A 17,990-nucleotide genomic window follows, 5' to 3' on the forward strand; every position below is an offset into this window, starting at 1 on the left:
GGACAAATGCCTCTCAGAACCCAGTTGCCACACTTGGAAAACCAAGCCACAGGACCATGTGTGGATGCTCAGCTCATCGCCCACAGCCGGCACCAGCTGTCAGCCACACGCAAGCGCCATCTTGGACGCACAGTGCATACCAAGCTTCGGATGACAAGAGCCCCAGCTGGCACCAGCCCACGACCACATGAGAGGGCCCAAGAGGTAGCCAGCAGAGCCCAGCCAACCCCCAGAGCCTCGAGGGGTCCTACATTTTGCTACATAGTAACAGGGAGCTAGAAATGCATATATATATATACATATATATATGTATATATATATATATAATTTTTCTTACCGAGCAAATTCTATGCCAAATGCCGTCCGGGTCTCCGTTCCTCCTCTCTGCTCGATGTGGCTGGCAGCTTCCACCACGTCCTTCACAGACTTGTAGTCATTGAGGTGGAACTCATGGACCGCATCTTCCCCGTACTGCACAACTCCAACCTGCAAATCAGATGAGAGCAGGGCAGAGCATCCGGGCACCTGGAGACTCCTTGAGATGAGGACCGCCCCCCGCCTGGGGTGGGGGTGGAGCTGTTTCCCTGTCTCTGACGATTCGGGAGCCAGGAGGGCTGAGGGCTTTTCTAAGACGGTCACTACAGGGGAAAGTTCCCAGAAGGAATCGATGGCTTCTTGGGACCAGTGGAGAGTGTGCGTGTATGAAGGCGCGCTCACAGCTCATGATGGGCAGGGGCTTGTTGCAGTGGTTAGCTGGTCTCCTGGGACGCCTGCTCCCCCTGTCGGAGGGCCTGGTTTGAGTCCTGGCTCCTCTTCTGACTCCAGCTTCCTGCTAATGCACACCCTGGAAGGCTGCAGGTGATGGCTCAAAGTACTTGGATCTCTTCTACCCACCTGGGAGACCCAGATTGAATTTCTGGCTCCTGGCTGCAGCCCCAGCTGTTGTAGGCATTTGGAATGTGAACAAGCAGATAGGAGCTATGTCTCTGTCTTTCAAATAAATTAAAACCAGGGGCTGGCACTGTGGCGCAGTAGGTTAATCCTCCACCTGCAGCGCCGGCATCCCATATAGGCGCCGGTTCTAGTCTCGGTTGCTCCTCTTCCAGTCCAGCTCTCTGCTGTGGCCCGGGAGGGCAGTGGAAGATGGCCCAAGTGCCTGGGCCCCTGCACCCACATGGGAGACCAGGAAAAAGCACCTGGCTCCTGGCTTTGGATCGGCGCATCTCCAGCCTTTGCGACCATCTGTGGAGTGAACCAACGGAAGGAAGACCTTTCTCTCTGTCTCTCCCTCTCACTGTCTGTAACTCTACCTCTCAAATAAATAAATAAATGATCTTTAAAATAAATAACAAAATGAATAAATAAATCAGTCAAAACTTTAAAAAAAATTCATGGAAGATAGGTTCATTTTAGTACAAAAACATTTTGAAACACATGCATGCAAATGAGGCATTTTCAAATAATTCAAGAGAAGTGTGTATTATAAAAAAAACTATACTTGGGGTCTGCATTATGGCAGAGTGAGTAAAACCTGCAGCACTGGCATCCCAAGTGGGTGCTGATCTGAGTCCTGGCTGCTTCATTTCTTTCTCTCTCTCTCTCTCTTTTTTTTATAAATATTTTTTGGAGCTTACTTCCATTTTTCCCCCAAGATTTGTTTATGCGAAAGGCAGAGTTATAGAGAAGCAGAGGCAAAGAGAGAGGGGGTCTTCTATCTACTGGTTCGCTCTCCAAATGACTGCAATGGCTGGAGCTGGGCCGATCTTAAGCCAGGAGCCAGGAGCTTCTTCCGGGTCTCCCACACAGGTGCAGGGGCCCAAGGACTTGGGTCATCTTCTACTGCTTTCCCAGGCCATGGCAGAGAGCTGGATTGGAAGTAGAACAGCTGGGACTTGAACCGGCACCCACATGGGATGCCGGCACTGCAGGCAGTGGCTTTATCTGCTATGCCACAGTGCTGGCCTCTGCTCTGCTTCTGGTCATTGCAGCCATCTGAGGAGTGAACCAGCAGATGGAAGAGCTCACTTTCTCTCTCTCTGCCTCTCTCTATGTAACTCTGACTTTCAAGCAAATAAATACAACTTTTAAAAAATCTGTAGGTGGATTTCAATTTATTTTGTACCACAATAAACTTGTATTTAAAATCCATTTTCCATGAGCTTTTTGAAGTCCCCTGATAGAGAAAGGAGACTTTGTGATTTAACAGAAGGCCCAGTGGGTTATGTTTCTTTCCTAGAAAGACAAAAGTCAAGGAGAACATGGAAGTCTGGAATTTCAGGAGCCGTGTGGGTGGGACGCACAAGGTTCAGGCCAAGCTCTGGAAGAGACAAGATCCTTCTATCCCCAAAGCTGACCAAGTGTCAGTAGCATCAGCTGCTTCCAAGTAAACAAAAACCATCAAGCCGGGAGTCGGGATAGGACCAAGAGCTGTGGCCATCAGAACACACATGGGCCAGGCGCCCTTCTGTGGCTGGACCCTCAGCCAGGAGGCCCTGAGCGTGGCCTCCCAGGGGGGATGCCTTACATCATGAGTGAGTCTACCCTCTTTTTTTTTTTTCTTTTTAAATTTTTATTTATTTATTTGAGAGGTTACAGACAGAGAGAAAGGTCTTCCATGCGCTGGTTCACTCTCCAGATGGCCGCAATGACTGGAGTTGGGCCAATCTGAAGCCAGGAGCCAGGAGCTTTTTCTGGGTCTCCCACATGGGGGCAGGGGCCCAAGGACTTGGACCATCCTCTGCTGCTTTCCCAGGCCACAGCAGAGAGCTGGATCGGAAGCGGAGCAGCCGGGACTAGAACCGGCATCCATATGGGATGCCGGCACTGCAGGCGGAGGATTAACCTACTGTGCCACAGTGCCAGCCCACACTCTCTTCTTAATAACTCTAATTGGTCCAAGTGATTTCTTAGATTGTCTTGGAACCTGCCACCTCGCATCAAACATCTCTTCCCTGGTCCTTGTTTAGCCAAAACATGGAAAACTTTTCTTTTAATTTTATTTTATGACAGGCAGAGTGGACAGTGAGAGAGAGAGACAGAGAGAAAGGTCCTCCTTTTCCGTTGGTTCACTCCACAATGGCCGCTGCGGCCGGCGCACAGCGCTGATCCGAAGCCCGGAGCAAGGTGCCTCCTCCTGGTCTCCCATGCGGGTGCAGGGCCCAAGCACTTGGGCCATCCTCCACTGCCTTCCCAGGCCACAGCAGAGAGCTGGACAGGAAGAGGAGCAACCGGGACAGAATCCGGCTCCCTGACTGCGACTAGAACCCGGGTGCCGGTGCTGCAGGTGGAGGATTAGCCTATTGAGCCATGGCGCCGGCCCAAAACATGGAAAACTTGAACCCTCTTCAGACAGGCTTCGTTTCAAAAGTTACCACCTCCCTAGCCTTCTCGGCAAGATCAATCAGCTCCTTGCTGTGCCCCCCAGAGACGGGTGTGTGGGTACCATCGCCTGTGCCTTTTCAATGCACGTATCTGCCTGGGGCTGGGGGTGGGGGTGTGGTCCTGTTCCGAGGGAGCCAGAAGAGCCCCGGAGGGAGGACTCACCTGGATCTGCCCAGGGCCGATGTAGAACTTCTTGAGGATGTTGATGAGGAAGTGCTGGACCTCCACCCAGGGGTAGATGCTGTTGGAGCCGTCCAGGACGATGACGATGTCCATGTAGGTCTGGCACCCTGGGAAGCAGGGACAGGGTCACGGCTACCCAGCGAGCCACCGTCTGCAAGTCTCGGCTGCTCCAGGAGATTGGGCAAAGCACGATGCTACACCTGGGAGATTCCCCGGGCGGGGAGCCTCTTGGGCTGGGAGTTTACTTGGGCAACATGAAAGATGAGCCCAGGGGTTCCTGGTTCGGTTCCCCCACTCCACTGGCCGTCTGCATGCAGCTGAAATTAAGCCTGCTCCGAAGCAGGCACGGACCGCCGGTCACTGGTCAGTTCTGAGGCCCCATCAGGACCGTGGTGTCATTTGTTTTGCTGTAACGAGCGAGAGGGCTGGCATTGACCATTTTCCACCTGAATGAATGCACCTTGCTTTTTCTGAGGGGGCACGGAGTAACTGCCGGGGGCGTGGAACCTGGCATCCCACCATCTGCCTCCCGGCTTTGCCACACCTTCGCTGCCACTTAGCTCTCTGCCACGTGATCTGTTCAGCGCAGGGGCAGGGTAAGGGGAAGCTGTCACGAGGAACTAATGAAAGATGCTTCTAAGTGGCGGTGCCCAAAGCGACAGCTCAAACAAGCTCAGCCCAGGCCATTTTCAAGTATTTCAGAGCAAACCGCCCAGGTCACGTGGCTCTGACATCATCAAGTCAAGCCTGTATCTCTGCTCTGAACATCAAAGCTTCTCTATATCTTTGTAATAACAATACCCAATTAAAAGGGACAACTAAAATCAACCAAGAAAATTAACCAAAGGCTGATAACCACAACAAACATAAAAGAAATCTCATCTAAGGTCTAAGCAAGTTCTGTTTGCCAATGCCCCCGAGCTGTGTCTGGCCTCTGCTTATTTTCCTGGAGGATTTTCCTTCTGCTACACACAAGGCTTCGGGGAGCCCTGTGTGTGGCAGCCACGCCCCCAAGGCTTGTGTGTGGGGGGGAGGCTGGGTGTTGGAGTCAGCCCTCCCACACTGGAAGGCGCTCAGCCATGCAACTGCTCCCACTGCACCCGGTGTATACGGTATATGCCCAGCAGGTCTCCCCTGTCGCAGGTGGGTTCAGCTCAACACCTGTGGACTGAGTGCCTCCTCTTGCTCCGGGACTCTGCAAGGTGCAGGCAGCCAGGGGTGACCCAGACCGGAACGCCTTCATTGGGGGAATGTTTGACCTGGTGGAGGGCCAGGCCTCGCATTTGTATGCCTGCTCTACTGTCCAAATGCATGCATTGTTGCTGATTTCTTTCTCCCAGTTTCAGACTTTTCTTTTGAAGACACCTCGGGAAGAACCTGGCTTTGGGTCTGTGGTTCCTAAGTGCGACCGGACACTTCCGGGGGAACTCACGCCCACACAAGCACACACGTGTGCACACACATGAACTCACACACATGCACATGCACACGCACACGCTCGCTCTTGGGGCCACAGGGAGCACCGTGGGGCCTGCGCTTGGGCAGCTCACGGCAGGGGAGTCCTGCACCAGAACAGGTTCAGGGAGCGGTTGACGGCCCCATCTCAGCCCGTGGAGAACCGCAGCCCAGCTCCCGGGTGGAGACCCCGCATGCCCTGACCTTGGGCCTCCCGCGGTGCCCAGGCGCCATCTCCCTTGAGCATTGCACACGCGTTGACGGCACACCGTCTCGTGCCCCAAGAGGACACTTTCCAGCCCCTGCTGCACAGACGCTTGCTCCGCCTCCCTCCCCAAGCCCCGCCCCGGCACTTCTGACTGGGCCTGTTGTTCTGAGGTGCTAATCCCCTTGCTCTCCATAAAACGGGCAGCAGCGGCCGGGGTGATGGTGCTCAGCCCGGCGACACGGTGAGGCTCCGAGCCAAGACGTCTGGGCTTTGGGAGGCACGGCCTCAGCGTGCGTTTCCCAGGTTTTCTTGGTGGGTGGGGAGGGGGGGGTTTTGTGACCCAGGAGGCTCTGAGCAAGCTGGCAAGAACTCCCTGGAGCAGGAGCACTGGCTGGGTGGCCTCCATCTACAGGGCCCTGAATAGCATCAGGAGCACCATTCACACTATAGTCTAAGTGAATGATGCTTCTAGAATTGTGCAGTGCACAGCCTGGCTGCTGTACTTGCTGACCTTGTGGGTTTTCTCTGTGAGCCTCTTTTGATGCCAGGATTGTCCTGCTAACCTTAGCTCGTTTTCTCTCCACCATCACATGGGGCAGAGGGTGGCCAGGGTGAGGGCCTTCACAGAAGCCCGGAGAGGGGAAGCGACTCTTGCTGGGTCTTCCAGAGAGCTGGGCAGGCCGGGGCTGATGTCCCAATCCTGCTTTGTAGCCACAGGAGAGCAGTGATCAGAGCCCCGAGCCCCTCCCTACTGTCCAGCGCTCAGCCCCACTCTGCGGAGTCGGAGCCACTTACTTTGCAGGGCCGGGGCCACGGTCTTGGAGAACCGGAAGTTGGAGTTGACTCGCGAGCACATCCCCGTGGTGTAGTAGGAGCTGCCGCACTCGTGCGACCAGAGCGGGCTGCAGGCCTGCGGAGCACAGTGCAGACCCCCGGTCAGCGGGGTGGGGGTGGGGCCTGTGGGGGGAGGGGTCCAGGCCCACTGGCCTGCAGCCCATCCCCAAGCTCCACACCCCAGGTGGACCTCCTGTGTGTGAGCGCTGAGGGTCTTCCCTGAGCCTGCCTCAAGCCTCCCTTGTCCCGTGCCCAGGCCCCTTGGTGTCAGGTGTGAGGGGGACGGCTGGTCTTGAGGTCCCCTTGTGCTATTTCCCCAAGGCCCCATTTAGGGCTGTGGGGCTCCTTCATCCCCCAGTCCCCTTTCCGTCCATGGCAGTGACCTTCCCAGGGCCCCCAGAACAGCTTCTTGGGTTGAAGGGCTCCTGACTGTCCTTACTGGAAAAACTCCCAGGACGGAGGCCCAACCACCTGCTGGGGCCCTTCTTAGGGAACGAAGGCAGAAGGCCTCGTAGCCTGTGAACTTGGCTACCAAAAACATGCACGTCGGTCCCTTGTTCGGGGGGTTGAGTGGCGAGCTCCTATGGGGCGGAGTCTTGAGACGGAAGCCCAGCTCCAGGCCTCTGTGTTTTCCTCCCGCTGAGAAGCCCAGGGTTGAGTCTTGCTCTGTGATTTCGTTTGGCTTCAGGGAGTAATTATTCTACTCCCAAACCCTTTCTTTAACTAGCTCCCTTTTTTCTTTTCTTTTCTTTTCTTTTTTTTTTTTTTGACAGGCAGAGTGGATAGTGAGAGAGAGAGAGACAGAGAGAAAGGTCTTCCTTTGCCGTTGGTTCACCCTCCAATGGCTGCTGTGGCTGGTGCGCTGCGGCCGGTGCACCACGCTGATCCGATGGCAGGAGCCAGGTGCTTCTCCTGGTCTCCCATGGGGTGCAGGGCCCAAGCACTTGGGCCATCCTCCACTGCACTCCCTGGCCACAGCAGAGAGCTGGCCTGGAAGAGGGGCAACCGGGACAGAATCTGGTGCCCCGACCGGGACTAGAACCCGGTGTGCCGGCACCGCTAGGCGGAGGATTAGCCTATTGAGCTGCGGCGCCGGACTGCCCTCCCTTTTTTTCTTTTTTACCTTGATCTCAAAGACTGTGTTTTATGTGTGTCCTTTGTTGAAGTTCCTCTAAATTATTTTTGGAAGTGGGGGAGAATAAAGAATGGCTAGATCAACGGATGAATAGAGGGATGGATGGGCAGGTGGGGGGATGGATGGGCGGGTGGGTGGACGGCTGCGTGGCTGGGTACACAGATAATTAGAAGGGAGGATTGGGGCTGGCACGGTGGCGCAGTGGGTTAACGCCCTGGCCTGAAGCACTGGCATCCCATATGGGCGCCAGTTCTAGTCCTAGCTGCTCCACTTCTGATCCAGCTCTCTGTTGTGGCCTTGGAAAGCAGTGGAAGATGGCCCAGGTCCTTGGGCTCCTGCACCCGCATGGGAGACCTAGAAGAAGCTCCAGGCTCCTGGCTTCGGATCGGCGCAGCTCTGGCCATCACGGCCATCTGAGGAGTGAACCAGCAGATGGAAGACCTCTCTCTCTCTCTGTCTCTGCCTCTCCTTCTCTCTCTGTGTAACTCTGACTTTCAAATAAATAAAAATAAATCTTTAAAAGAAAAAGAAGGGAGGATGATGGATGGATGGGTGGGTGGACGGATGGATGACGGATGGATGGGTAAGCTGGATGGCTGGATAATTGGATGTGATGATGACGATGCATGGGTGGGTGGATGGATGGATGAGTTGGTAGTTGGATGGGTGGATGGATGGATATGGGTGGGTGGATGGATGGGTGGACGGATGAATGGATGGGTGCATGGATGGATGAGTGCATAGATGGGTTAGAAGGGAGGGTGATGGATGGATGACAAATGGATAGGTGGGTAGGCGGATGATGGATGGATTGGTGGCTAGATACATGCATGGATGGATGGACAGATGGATGGGTGGATGGGTAGATGGATGGATGGGTAGGTGGATATATGTATGGATGTATGGTAAATGGATGAGCAGGTAGATGGTTGGATGACTGGATAATTGGTTGGGAGGATGATGGATAGGTGGATTGTGGGTGGGTAGATGATGAATTGGAATATGGGTAGATGGACTATTCATAGACAGATGATGTACGGGATGAATGATCGGATGGATGGATGAGTGGGGAGATGGATGACTGTGGGGGACTGACAGCTGCATGAGTCAGTTACTAGGTGGGTGAGTGAGTGAGCCAACAGAGGCCGTTACTATGAACCAGGAGGTCCTAGCGGACGCCTCTTGAGCCCTCCTGCGCTCTGTGAAGTAGCTGACGTCAGGTTATTGGGAATGTGGCAAGGAGCTTCTGCGGGAAAGGGGCCAGGGACAAAGGCCTGGTGGATATGGACATGGATGGGGCCAGGGTTCTTGCCCCGCCCTGGACTGGAGAGGAGGAAGGGCCGTGGGCTGAGCACACAGGTCACCTTCTAGGTGTGGCCCTGGAAGCACCACGGTGTCCTCAAGTCCCCATGACCCCCATCCCCTTGGCCTGGGGTCTGCGGCTCCATGCCTTGTTGAGTTTCATCTTCTGCCGAAAGGGATCGAAGGACGAGCGTGAGGAGTGGCACGAGCCTCCCGTGTGAGAAGGGGTGGTGCTTTTCATTGGGCTTTCTGGGACGGTTCTCTCCCGCAGCTGTTTTGAGGAACCGCCAGCCCCAGCAGGGTCTTGTTGGAAGCCTCACGCTCAGGGCGGTTCTCACCGGCACGGTGACCTGAGCAGGCAGTGCCGAGGGATGCGGCTGCCCCTGCCCCGCACCTGCAGTGTGCCCAGGCTGCCAAGTCGCCCCTGCTGACTTTCTGTGCCCAGCATCAGCAGACATCACTCATTTGCCATCGTCTCTGTCCCAGCCAGAGGGTGGGTCCCAGCGGGGTGGGCGCTCTGTGCACTGGGATGAACACACACTGGGTGTTGACAACCCACGGGCTGTTTAAAGGGACAAGTGCTTCTGCCCCCTCCTCCCTTTCCTCCGCCCCAGAAACCCAGCTTCCCAGGGGCAGGGGTCGCGCCCCCTCCCCATTATTATCTTCATTCCTTCTTGTCCCTTTTCTGGCTGTCCCCAAAGGCCCCTCCCCCAACAGGGCATGGGCACAAAAGGGCTCCAACCTTTTCTTGCCAGGGCCTGGGCATCCAGAATGGCAAAAGCAAGGGGCACGTGGGAGAGCCGCTTGCGGGAGCCCTGGGGCTGGCAGCCCATGGAGGGGCGCGTGTGAGGGGCAATGTCACCCCGCCCCCTAGCTCTCTGGACCCCGCGCTTACCAGGAAACTGTTGTCCTTGGGGTTGGTGGCAAGGCTGAGGCCCAGGCGCATGTTGTCCTTCCGCTCGGACACGTTGGACAGGGTCACCCTTCCTGGGGGTGGGGCGAGAAGCTCAGCCTGGTCCCCGCTGCCCGCCCCCCGCCACCCAGGGTGCCCGCAGCAGGGCTGGGGCTAGGCATTGCCAACCCTGATTCTCCGCCCCGGGGCAGCCTCCATGGCTTGTGTGTGTGAGTGTGTGGCAGCGGGGGGCAAAGCCAGAGTGTGCCAGTCCCGACCTGCCGCCAGGAGAGCCCAGCTCTTCCCGTGGTGGGAGGGGTGGGGAGGCCTCAGCCCAGCCTGTTTCGCCCTCTGCCCTCTGCCCTCTGCCCGCGGCCGCAGGAGATGTCTGGAGGCTGGAGGTGATGGCCTGGCTTCCAGGCGTGCGGGAGCAGAGGCCAGAATGCCGGATGCAGGGTGGCTGAGTGGGCTGGGGGTGCGGCGGCTGCATTTGTTGTTTGCTCCTGGGGGCTCCCTCAGCTTTCCCAGTGGCTCCCTTTGGACCCAGCAGCCCTTAGCCTGGCCCTGGATCCCATGACCACCCCGGCCCCCGCCCCTCCTTTAAAACCCTGACTTCCTCCAGACATAGAGAAGGTCTCCAGGGACAGGCTCTTTCAGACTGAGGTGTGAGTGACTGTCGCCCGCTCAGTCTTCCCCAGAGACAGAACAGCCCCGGCGTGGGTGTGGCCCGGCGCCTGGAAAGGCCACAGGGAGCCCAGACTCTGTGTTCTTGCCCCGGGGCTCAGCTGGCTGATGGGCATCCTGCCTGCATTTTCTTCCCGGAGCAGAGAGAGCACCGCTCTCCACCCACGTGACGCCCCTCCCAGCCTACACCACCGCCCCCTTCCTCCTGGGAGGACGCCCAGCTCAGAGCTGTTTCCTGGGCTCCGGTGGTGTTAGGTCTCCTCCTCCCCCTGCAGGGAAATGAGCTCCACACTGGAAACCAGGACAAGACAGGAAAACAAAAGGATGGTTTGCTGTCCATGCCTTGCCCGGACCAGGGTGGCCTGGACCCCGAACACCATCCCTGCCTGTCCCACCATCCTCCTGGCTCCCTATGCTTGAACCACATGGCCCTTCCTCCTATTCTCCAACAGCAAACCTGTCCTGACCTCAGGACCTTTGCACTTGCGCCTTTCCTGTCTGGAATCTCCACCCCTTCTCACCCTTTGCTGGCATGTTTCCTGTTCCGAGAGGCCCTCCCTGGCCCCTCCCCACCCCTCCATGCCGCAGTCGCTCTGTCACAGAACCCTGGCATATTGCACAGCGTCTGTCCCCACCACAATTATCCTGCCTCCTCATTTGTCACCACTTCTTGTCGCCTCCCAGCCGAGCCCTTGGCTCCCAGCAGAATTCCCTGCACCGTGCTGGGAATTCCAGGTGCTGCTCGTCAGGGTTGGGGTAGAGCTGGAGTGGATCCCAGGGGTCTTCAGTCCAGCCTCCCCACTTTACACACGAGCAAACGGAGCCTCAGAGAGGGGGTGTGAGCTCCCCAGAGACACACAGCCAGGAGGCCATTCAGCTAGAAGGGAAAGCCAGTGCTCTCAGAGTGGCGATGACCATGAGCCACAGGCCACCAGCTCCCTCGGCGTCTCCTTGCTGCAGTTTGAGCCCCCACAATGCTGGGTTTCGGACTCCCCACCATGTGATGCTGTACCATGTGACGGACAGCTGGCCACCCCAGACATGGGAGTTCTTGTGACTTCCTCTAGGATGCCGGCCTTTGCAGCCCTCTGCATGTGTAGATTTTATGAGGACTTGGCAAGCTGCAGGGTGCTCACAGCATGGCCCTGCTCCCTGCCACAGAATATGCTGGAAAACTCCTCAGCAGAGGCAAAAACTTTGCTTCGGGAAGGCAGTGCTGTGCAGCGGTTAAGGGCTTGCGGGGACTACATGGACTGGCGTCCCGGCTCTGCTACTCCCAGGTGGGGGCCCCCAGGCAGGCCCCTCACCTCCACACACTGTCACTGCTGCCAGTCTCATCCAGGTGTCGTGAGATCGCAGCTGGGATGGAATGAGCCCTAAATACCTACGAGTGTGCCAACCAGCGCCTGGCACATTGCACGTCACCCAAGACACGTGTACTTTGGCGGCCGCTGTTACCCCAAAGCAGAAAGAAGGCAGACAACGGCTTCCTACGGCCACAGGAGAAAAGCCCAAGTCGAAGGGCAGTGGAGGAGCTGGAGAGAGCAACGGCCGGGGCCCTGGAGACCTGGGGTTGAGCCCTGGCCAGCCTCTGACCGGCCTGTGACTTGGGGAAGTGGCTTCCTCCCTCTGGCCTTGGCCTCTTCATCTGTGAAGTGGGGGCAGCGCTGTGAGCTGGGATGGGGGCAGCGGGGAGGCGCCGGTGTGACCATGACCATGGATGTGGCTGGGCCGCTGCCCCGTCCTGGATGGGGCGGGGGGCGCACTTACCCAGATTGAGCTTGGTGCAGTTCCCGTGCATCACTGGACACTTGTACACGTCACCTGTCTTCTGGTGGCCGTTGGTTTCCAACGGCGCACCTACCACCAGCCTGGGGAGGGAGAGAGGGTGAGTGAGGATGCTGGGGTGGGTAGCAGGGAATTTTGGGGGAAATCCTGGAGCAGGGAGCACAGGCGGCCCTCGGGAGGAAGGCTGGGCATTCAATACGCAGTCTTGGGACTGGGGCTGGGGTCTGGGGGTACAGGGCTGGAGAATGCAGGGGTCCTGTGATCAGTGGCTTGCAGGCAAGTATGGCAGAAGAGGGGGCAGTGCTTGAACTGGACTTTTTGCCTAAAATTTGTTTTTATTTATTTCAGAAGGAAAGACAGGGAGAGAGAGAGAGAGAGAGAGAGAGAGAGAGAGAGAGAGAGAAAAGCCTTCCTCCTCTGGTTTGCTCCCCAGATGCCCATAACAGCCAGAGCCAGGCCGAAGCCAGAGCCTGGAACTCAGTCCAGGTCTCCCATTGGCTGGCAGGGACCCAACCCCCTGAGCCATCAGCTGCCGCCACCAGGATGCGCAGCAGCAGGAAGCTGGACTGGAAGCCGAGCTGGGACTCAAACCAAGCACGGCAGGTGTCTGACCCACGGTGCCAAACAGACCGGGTCTTAACAGATGAAGACAAGTTTGTGGAATGGTAAGAGGGTGGCCACATGGTCAGCACAGGCAGAGGAGCCATGCGCTTGCGCTTGGAGCCATTCTTCTTGGCCTCATAAGGCAGGTTTCCTGCAGGTGGGTCCAGGGTGGGGCCTACAGTGGGCAAGGCAGCCCAGGAGCTAAAGAACAGCCTGGAGCAGCCACGCAGCCGGGCCTCTGCCTCCAGCCTGAGCCTCTGTGACCTTATTTGGCATCTTTGCAGCTAGAATTAAAGCTCACAGGTCCAGATCATCCTGGATTCTCTCGTGCACCCTACAGGCAATGCCAAGTGTCCTCCTGAGAGACTTGGGGTGTGGAGGACCTGCAAAGACCGAGGCAGAGGCAGGAAGAAGGCTGCTGAGGGCCAAGGCTGCCTGGAGCCACCACAAGTCCAAGAGTCACCGAAGGCTCCACCTGGAGCCTTGGGCGGGAGCGCGCACGGCTGTGGCTTTCAGCCTCTTGGCTTGCGATCCTGGCTACAGCAGCGAACAGATTTCACCCGCATGCAGACCTGGTCCTGCTTCTGGGGACAAGGAGCGGCCACTGCCTCCTGCGCTGGGGGTCAGAGAGAATTCCCCCTCTCTTGCCAGGGCCCCAGGCGCTGTCCACCATGCTCCCATGCTCCCTCCGTGCCCTACCCCCCTCCGCCCTGGCCTGGGCCCACTGGAGGGCAGCACCCACAGGGGTGGCCTGGGGTGGTCCAAGGACACAGTGGGAGCCCCCTTGTGACCTGAGCTGCAGCCCTTTGGTGCCCACCTGCCATCTCTCTGGCACACCTGGAAGCCCCGGGCCTTGGAATCCTGTCTGTCACACTGTATAGGCTCGGATGGCTCATAGTGACTCAGGAATGATAACCTGGGGGCCAGCGTTGTGGCTCAGTGGGCTAAGCCGCTGCCTGTGATGCTGGCATCCCATATGGGCGTCAGTTCGAGTCCCGGCTGCTCCACTTTCAATTCAGCTCCCTGCTAATGCGCCTGGGAAAGCAGCAGAGGATGGCCCAAGTGCTTGGGTCCCTGCACCCACATGGGAGACCTGGATGGAGTTTCTGGCTCCTGGCTTTGCCTTCGACTAAATAAATAAGAAAGAAAGGAAGGAAGAGAGACGTGCAGTTTTTGCTGGGACCAGTGGAGGCACTGCGGCACGCCTCAGCCCCATAGCTCTTCTGGATTCTAAGGGATAAAGAAAAACAACCATAGAGGCCGGCGCCGCAGCTCACTAGGCTAATCCTCTGCCTGTGGCACCAGCACTCTGGGTTCTAGTCCCGGTTGGGGCACCAGTTCTGTCCCGGTTGCTCCTCTTCCAGTCCAGCTCTCTGCTGTGGCCCGGGAAGTGGAAGATGGCCCAAGTGCTTGGGCCCTGCACCCTCATGGGAGACCAGGAAGAAGCACCTGGCTCCTGGCTTCGGATCGGCGCAGCGTGCTGGCTGTAGCAGCCATCCATTGGGTGAACCAACGGAATGAAGACCTTTCTCTCTGTTTCTCTCTCTCACTGTCTAACTCTGCCTGTCAAAAAAAAAAAAAAAAAAAAAAGGAAAAGCAACCATAGAGTTTGGGGCACAGAGACCCAGAGACAGGTGAGACATTTGGGGAGGAACGAGGTTTCTGGAGGCCTTTAAACTCCCTTCCAGAAGCTTCTCACCACCCAGCACCCTTGGTCATTTCCTGCCTTCACAAGGTCAAGTGGAACCAACCCAGGAAGGAGGTTGGGGACTCCCATGGCCCCGCCCACCTCGGCGCGGTCAGGAGAGGGAGCCAGGGCTGAGAGGCAAGTGAACGGAGCTCTGTTTGAAATTAGGAGTGTGTGAAATCAGAGCTGAGCTTTCTCCCCCGGGGAGCCAGATAATGACAGATTCTAAAAATAGCCCCCTATTAAGCACGCCTAGTTTTGACTGGCAGGAATTAATTGGTCCCATAAAATCGGTTTGTCTAGACGTGAATGTTGACTACTTGGTTCTGTGAGCCATGGTGTGGTCAGGACCGCTTCATTTTTTCCAGCCAGAAAGAGAGGGAGAGGAGGGAGGAGAGAGAGAAAGAGAGAAAAGAGAGAGAGAGAAAGGGAGAGAGGTTGGTCAGTGAGTAAGGGGGCCTGGAGCTCCCTGCTTGCTTTCTGGTGCTGGGGGTCTGTGGTATGGGGCCACGTGTCCCCGAGGCGCCCCCTGGTGGACATCGATGCTGCCTGGGGCAGTGCGCCCTGGAAGAGGTGGGTATCTTTGAGGCGCTCCCTCACTGGGTGCCTTTGGGAGAATCAGGCATGGAACATTCCAGATTAGAAGACCGTGGCCATGTTCTAGAACAGCTTTCCCCACGTGTCCTGTAGAAAACCCGAGTCTGACAGGGGCGGACGCCCCACAGCCTGTCCCGTCTCACAGAGGACAGCCTGAGACCCCAGGGGCCTACTTGGAGGGGCACCCGGTGGATGGCGAGACCCTTGGCTCAGGCACAGAGCTGGATCCCCGTCCTGGTTCTGTCACCAGCCGGCTATGTGACCTTGAGACGTCATTTACTTTTCCAACACTTGCTTTTCTTGGCCGTGGAATGGGTTGACTATCCCTGCCTCCCAGGGCCACCGTGGAAGGTCACAGATGATAAAATATTTGAAACAGAAGGGGCCACACCTAGGCGAGCGATGCAGGAAGACGGGTGGCTTCCCAGAGGTCAGGTGCCCTGGCCGTGACCAAGATGGGATGGACGGGCAGCCAGTCCACTGGGCCGCTGCGACCCTGAAGCCAACAGAGAGCCTGGGCTGTGTCTTCTTCAAAGGCGGGGAGCTGTCCCTACTTCCCACCTCCATCCTCCAAGTCCTCTTTCCCCTGGGGGTCCTTGGCACTTATGTCCCCATAATATGGATGCAGAAACTGAGGTCCCAAACAGAGGCGCTGCCGCAGGGCCCCGGATGGCACGGTGTCCCCTGTGTTGCCCCAAAGTGCTCTGTGCTGAGAAGGGAGCCCCGGGCCAGCGGTCTCTCCGCTCTCGGGTCTGGGCATGACGTGTGCCTGTCGGGTTGAGGTTTCGAGGGTATGCATGACTCAGTCGCACTCCAGGCCGATAACTGCCGAAGCGCAGGGAAAATGTTCACGTCACCCCCCGGCGCGGCCAAATTGTTCCTGGGGTCTGGCAGCCCTGCCACCCACTGTGGCCTCGGCCTTACATAGTGGGCTGCAGCCTCGGGGCCGGGGTGCTCGCGGGGGCTGGATACCCAATCCCTCCTGGCGTAGGAGGTCCTCGTGGCGGGCACGGGGGCCCCCTCCGCGGCTGTGCGCCTGAGTCACCGGCTGTGGGCTCCCGGCATTCTCTTGTGGGGCCCAGGCAGCAGGGCTGCGGCTGCCTCGGAGGAGCCTGCCCCCCGGGCCGCTCTCTAAGCGGGGTCCCGGGAGGGAGGCCGGCTGCGGAAGGCTGCACATGGCCCTGTGGCTCCCAGCAGGCTCTGGGCTAAGGGAAGGGGCTGTTGGCTCCTGGCTACCCCCCCTCCACACACACCTCACACCCTCTCCAACCAGGCTCTGGGGCAGGGCTGGGGAACCGTCTCTCTGCCCAGGGCTGGCTGGATATTTACAGCATCCTCCGCAGGCCATACAAAACCATCAACTTAAAAAAAAAATCAGCTTGCCAGAGAGTCACTGAGTTTCGAGGCGGACCTTAGGTGGCTCACGGGCCGGATGTCCCCATCCCCCACTCCATGGAACTCAGCCTGAATTCTGCTTCCCCCAGCTCCACCCTTCAAGGCACTTTGGGTCCCCTAAGCTTAAAACTGCAAAATCTATTCAGTAAAAACGGACACAGGCACCACTCCCATTAGCATGGTAGAATCTACGTGTACATTATGTCAGGACACAACTGTCACTAGTGGATTCAATATTAGTCACCTTAGGGTTTTTTTCTAAGTATAAACTTGAATAGGACCTGATCAGTTTACTTCTGTGCCCCAGTCTATTGTCTGGCGCATCCCCTGTGGTGTGCATACCCTACCCTGGAGATCATCCTTTACTGTGCAGCGCAAATTCCCACCTGCTCCAGGAAGCCCTCACTGACTGCCCCAGGCTTCCCCACGTTAACCAGCACGCTGTCCCGCGCCTGGTGTGGCCTGTGTTGCAGCATCTGCATTTCCTGGGGGCTAAGACATGCTGGTCTGCCCTGCGGGGCTGGGTGGTCCTGAAGGTGGAGCCCCCAGATCAGCGTGCGCAGAGGCCCACGGAACTGCTCGGCGTCCACTCCGAAGGCCCTGTCAGCTGCTTCTCTGGTTCCCGCTTCCCTCTTCCCAGTGGGTCTCCATCTCTGTCGAGGATCCGGGGACCATGGCTCAATTCCCAGTCCTGTGGCTGAAGCACACAGCTCAGAGGAGGCCAGTTCCACCTGCAGCTGCAGCGGCTAAGTCGGGGTCAGTGGCTCTCGGCACTTCTGCCCCAGGTGTGGGGGTCATGGTGGTCTCTTCTCTCCGACTGCTGTCGTGTGAAGATATATGGCCTGGGACTGTTGGCAGCCACATTGCGTCAATGAGGGAGGCTGTGAGCTGATGCCTGAGAGGGAGAGGGCTGAGAAGGGGCTGGAAGTCCTGTGAACCCCTGGATCCAACTATACCCGAAGCCCACACTGCTGCTGGTTTTGTCCAGATATATGGGCAATAAGTAGCAATCTGAGTTGAATTTTGAGGTGTTTATACATGGAAACATCGTGACCTTAGCATGTGTAAGGCAAATGAAAGACGCACATAGTGAAAACCGCCCCTACAGTCCCGACTACTACGGTGCTATTGGAGGAACGCGGGCCAAGGAGACCAATGAGGGGGAGAAGCAGATGCCCCGCCCCTCCTGGTCTGCCTGGAGGTGGGGATAGAGCTGCAGCACCAGGCACAGGTTTCTCCTATTGTTCAGCTGGGGGCGCTAAACTGTCCCCAGGCCCAGACTTGTGGGAGCAGCAAGCCCCTGACAGCAGCCCCCTGCCCTCCAGATGCGGCTGGTTGTCAGAGCCGGGGCACGTTGGGGGGCACCCGGAAGTCCCTGGGGCCAGCCTTGGATAGCATCCCAGGCTCAGAGAGGGCACAGGAGAGCAGGTGGCGCCCGGTCTGCTGACTCCAGGGCAGCACGTTCCCCAGGGCACAGAGGCTTCCCCTGGCTGAGTCTGGTGAGGGGTATGTGTGCGGCTTAGCTCCCTAGCGGGTGGATCATGGGCCCAGAGAGGCTCCTGCCTGCTTGGGTATGAGCGAGGGGACCTCCTGGCTCTGTAGGCGGCCCTGAGCCCAGAGGGAGGCTGGCAGGGACAGGGACAGCCAGGGGAGCCCAGTCCCCTCCCTGCCAGCTTCCCGCCCCAGGAAATCCAATGAGCCTTGTCCTTTAGACCAGTGACTTCCATTGCGAGGGAGCAGCCTTGCTTCTGGCCCCGTGCACAGCTCCGAGGCCGGCAGGGCAGGTTCAGAGCGCCACTGTACTAAGCTGGCAGACACCGCTGGTCCGTGCCAGAGCCGGGTCTCC

At 57.7% G+C, this 17,990-nt stretch overlaps 1 protein-coding gene across 1 annotated transcript in view; it reads right to left on the bottom strand.

Moving 5' to 3' along the window:
* The window catches only part of ITGA11 (integrin subunit alpha 11), a 106,531-nt gene that overhangs the window by 46,497 nt on the left and 42,044 nt on the right, over positions 1-17,990 (bottom strand). Inside the window, exons 3-7 of the mRNA XM_062206210.1 lie at positions 11,845-11,945; positions 9,394-9,485; positions 6,023-6,137; positions 3,544-3,671; positions 338-486 (exon numbers count right to left, since the gene is read on the bottom strand). Of these exons, the coding sequence (XP_062062194.1) occupies positions 338-486; positions 3,544-3,671; positions 6,023-6,137; positions 9,394-9,485; positions 11,845-11,945 (585 nt within the window). The remainder of the gene's footprint in view (positions 1-337; positions 487-3,543; positions 3,672-6,022; positions 6,138-9,393; positions 9,486-11,844; positions 11,946-17,990) is intronic.

Source organism: Lepus europaeus, chromosome 11 (genome assembly GCF_033115175.1).
Source record: "Lepus europaeus isolate LE1 chromosome 11, mLepTim1.pri, whole genome shotgun sequence".
Lineage (NCBI taxonomy): Eukaryota > Metazoa > Chordata > Mammalia > Lagomorpha > Leporidae > Lepus > Lepus europaeus.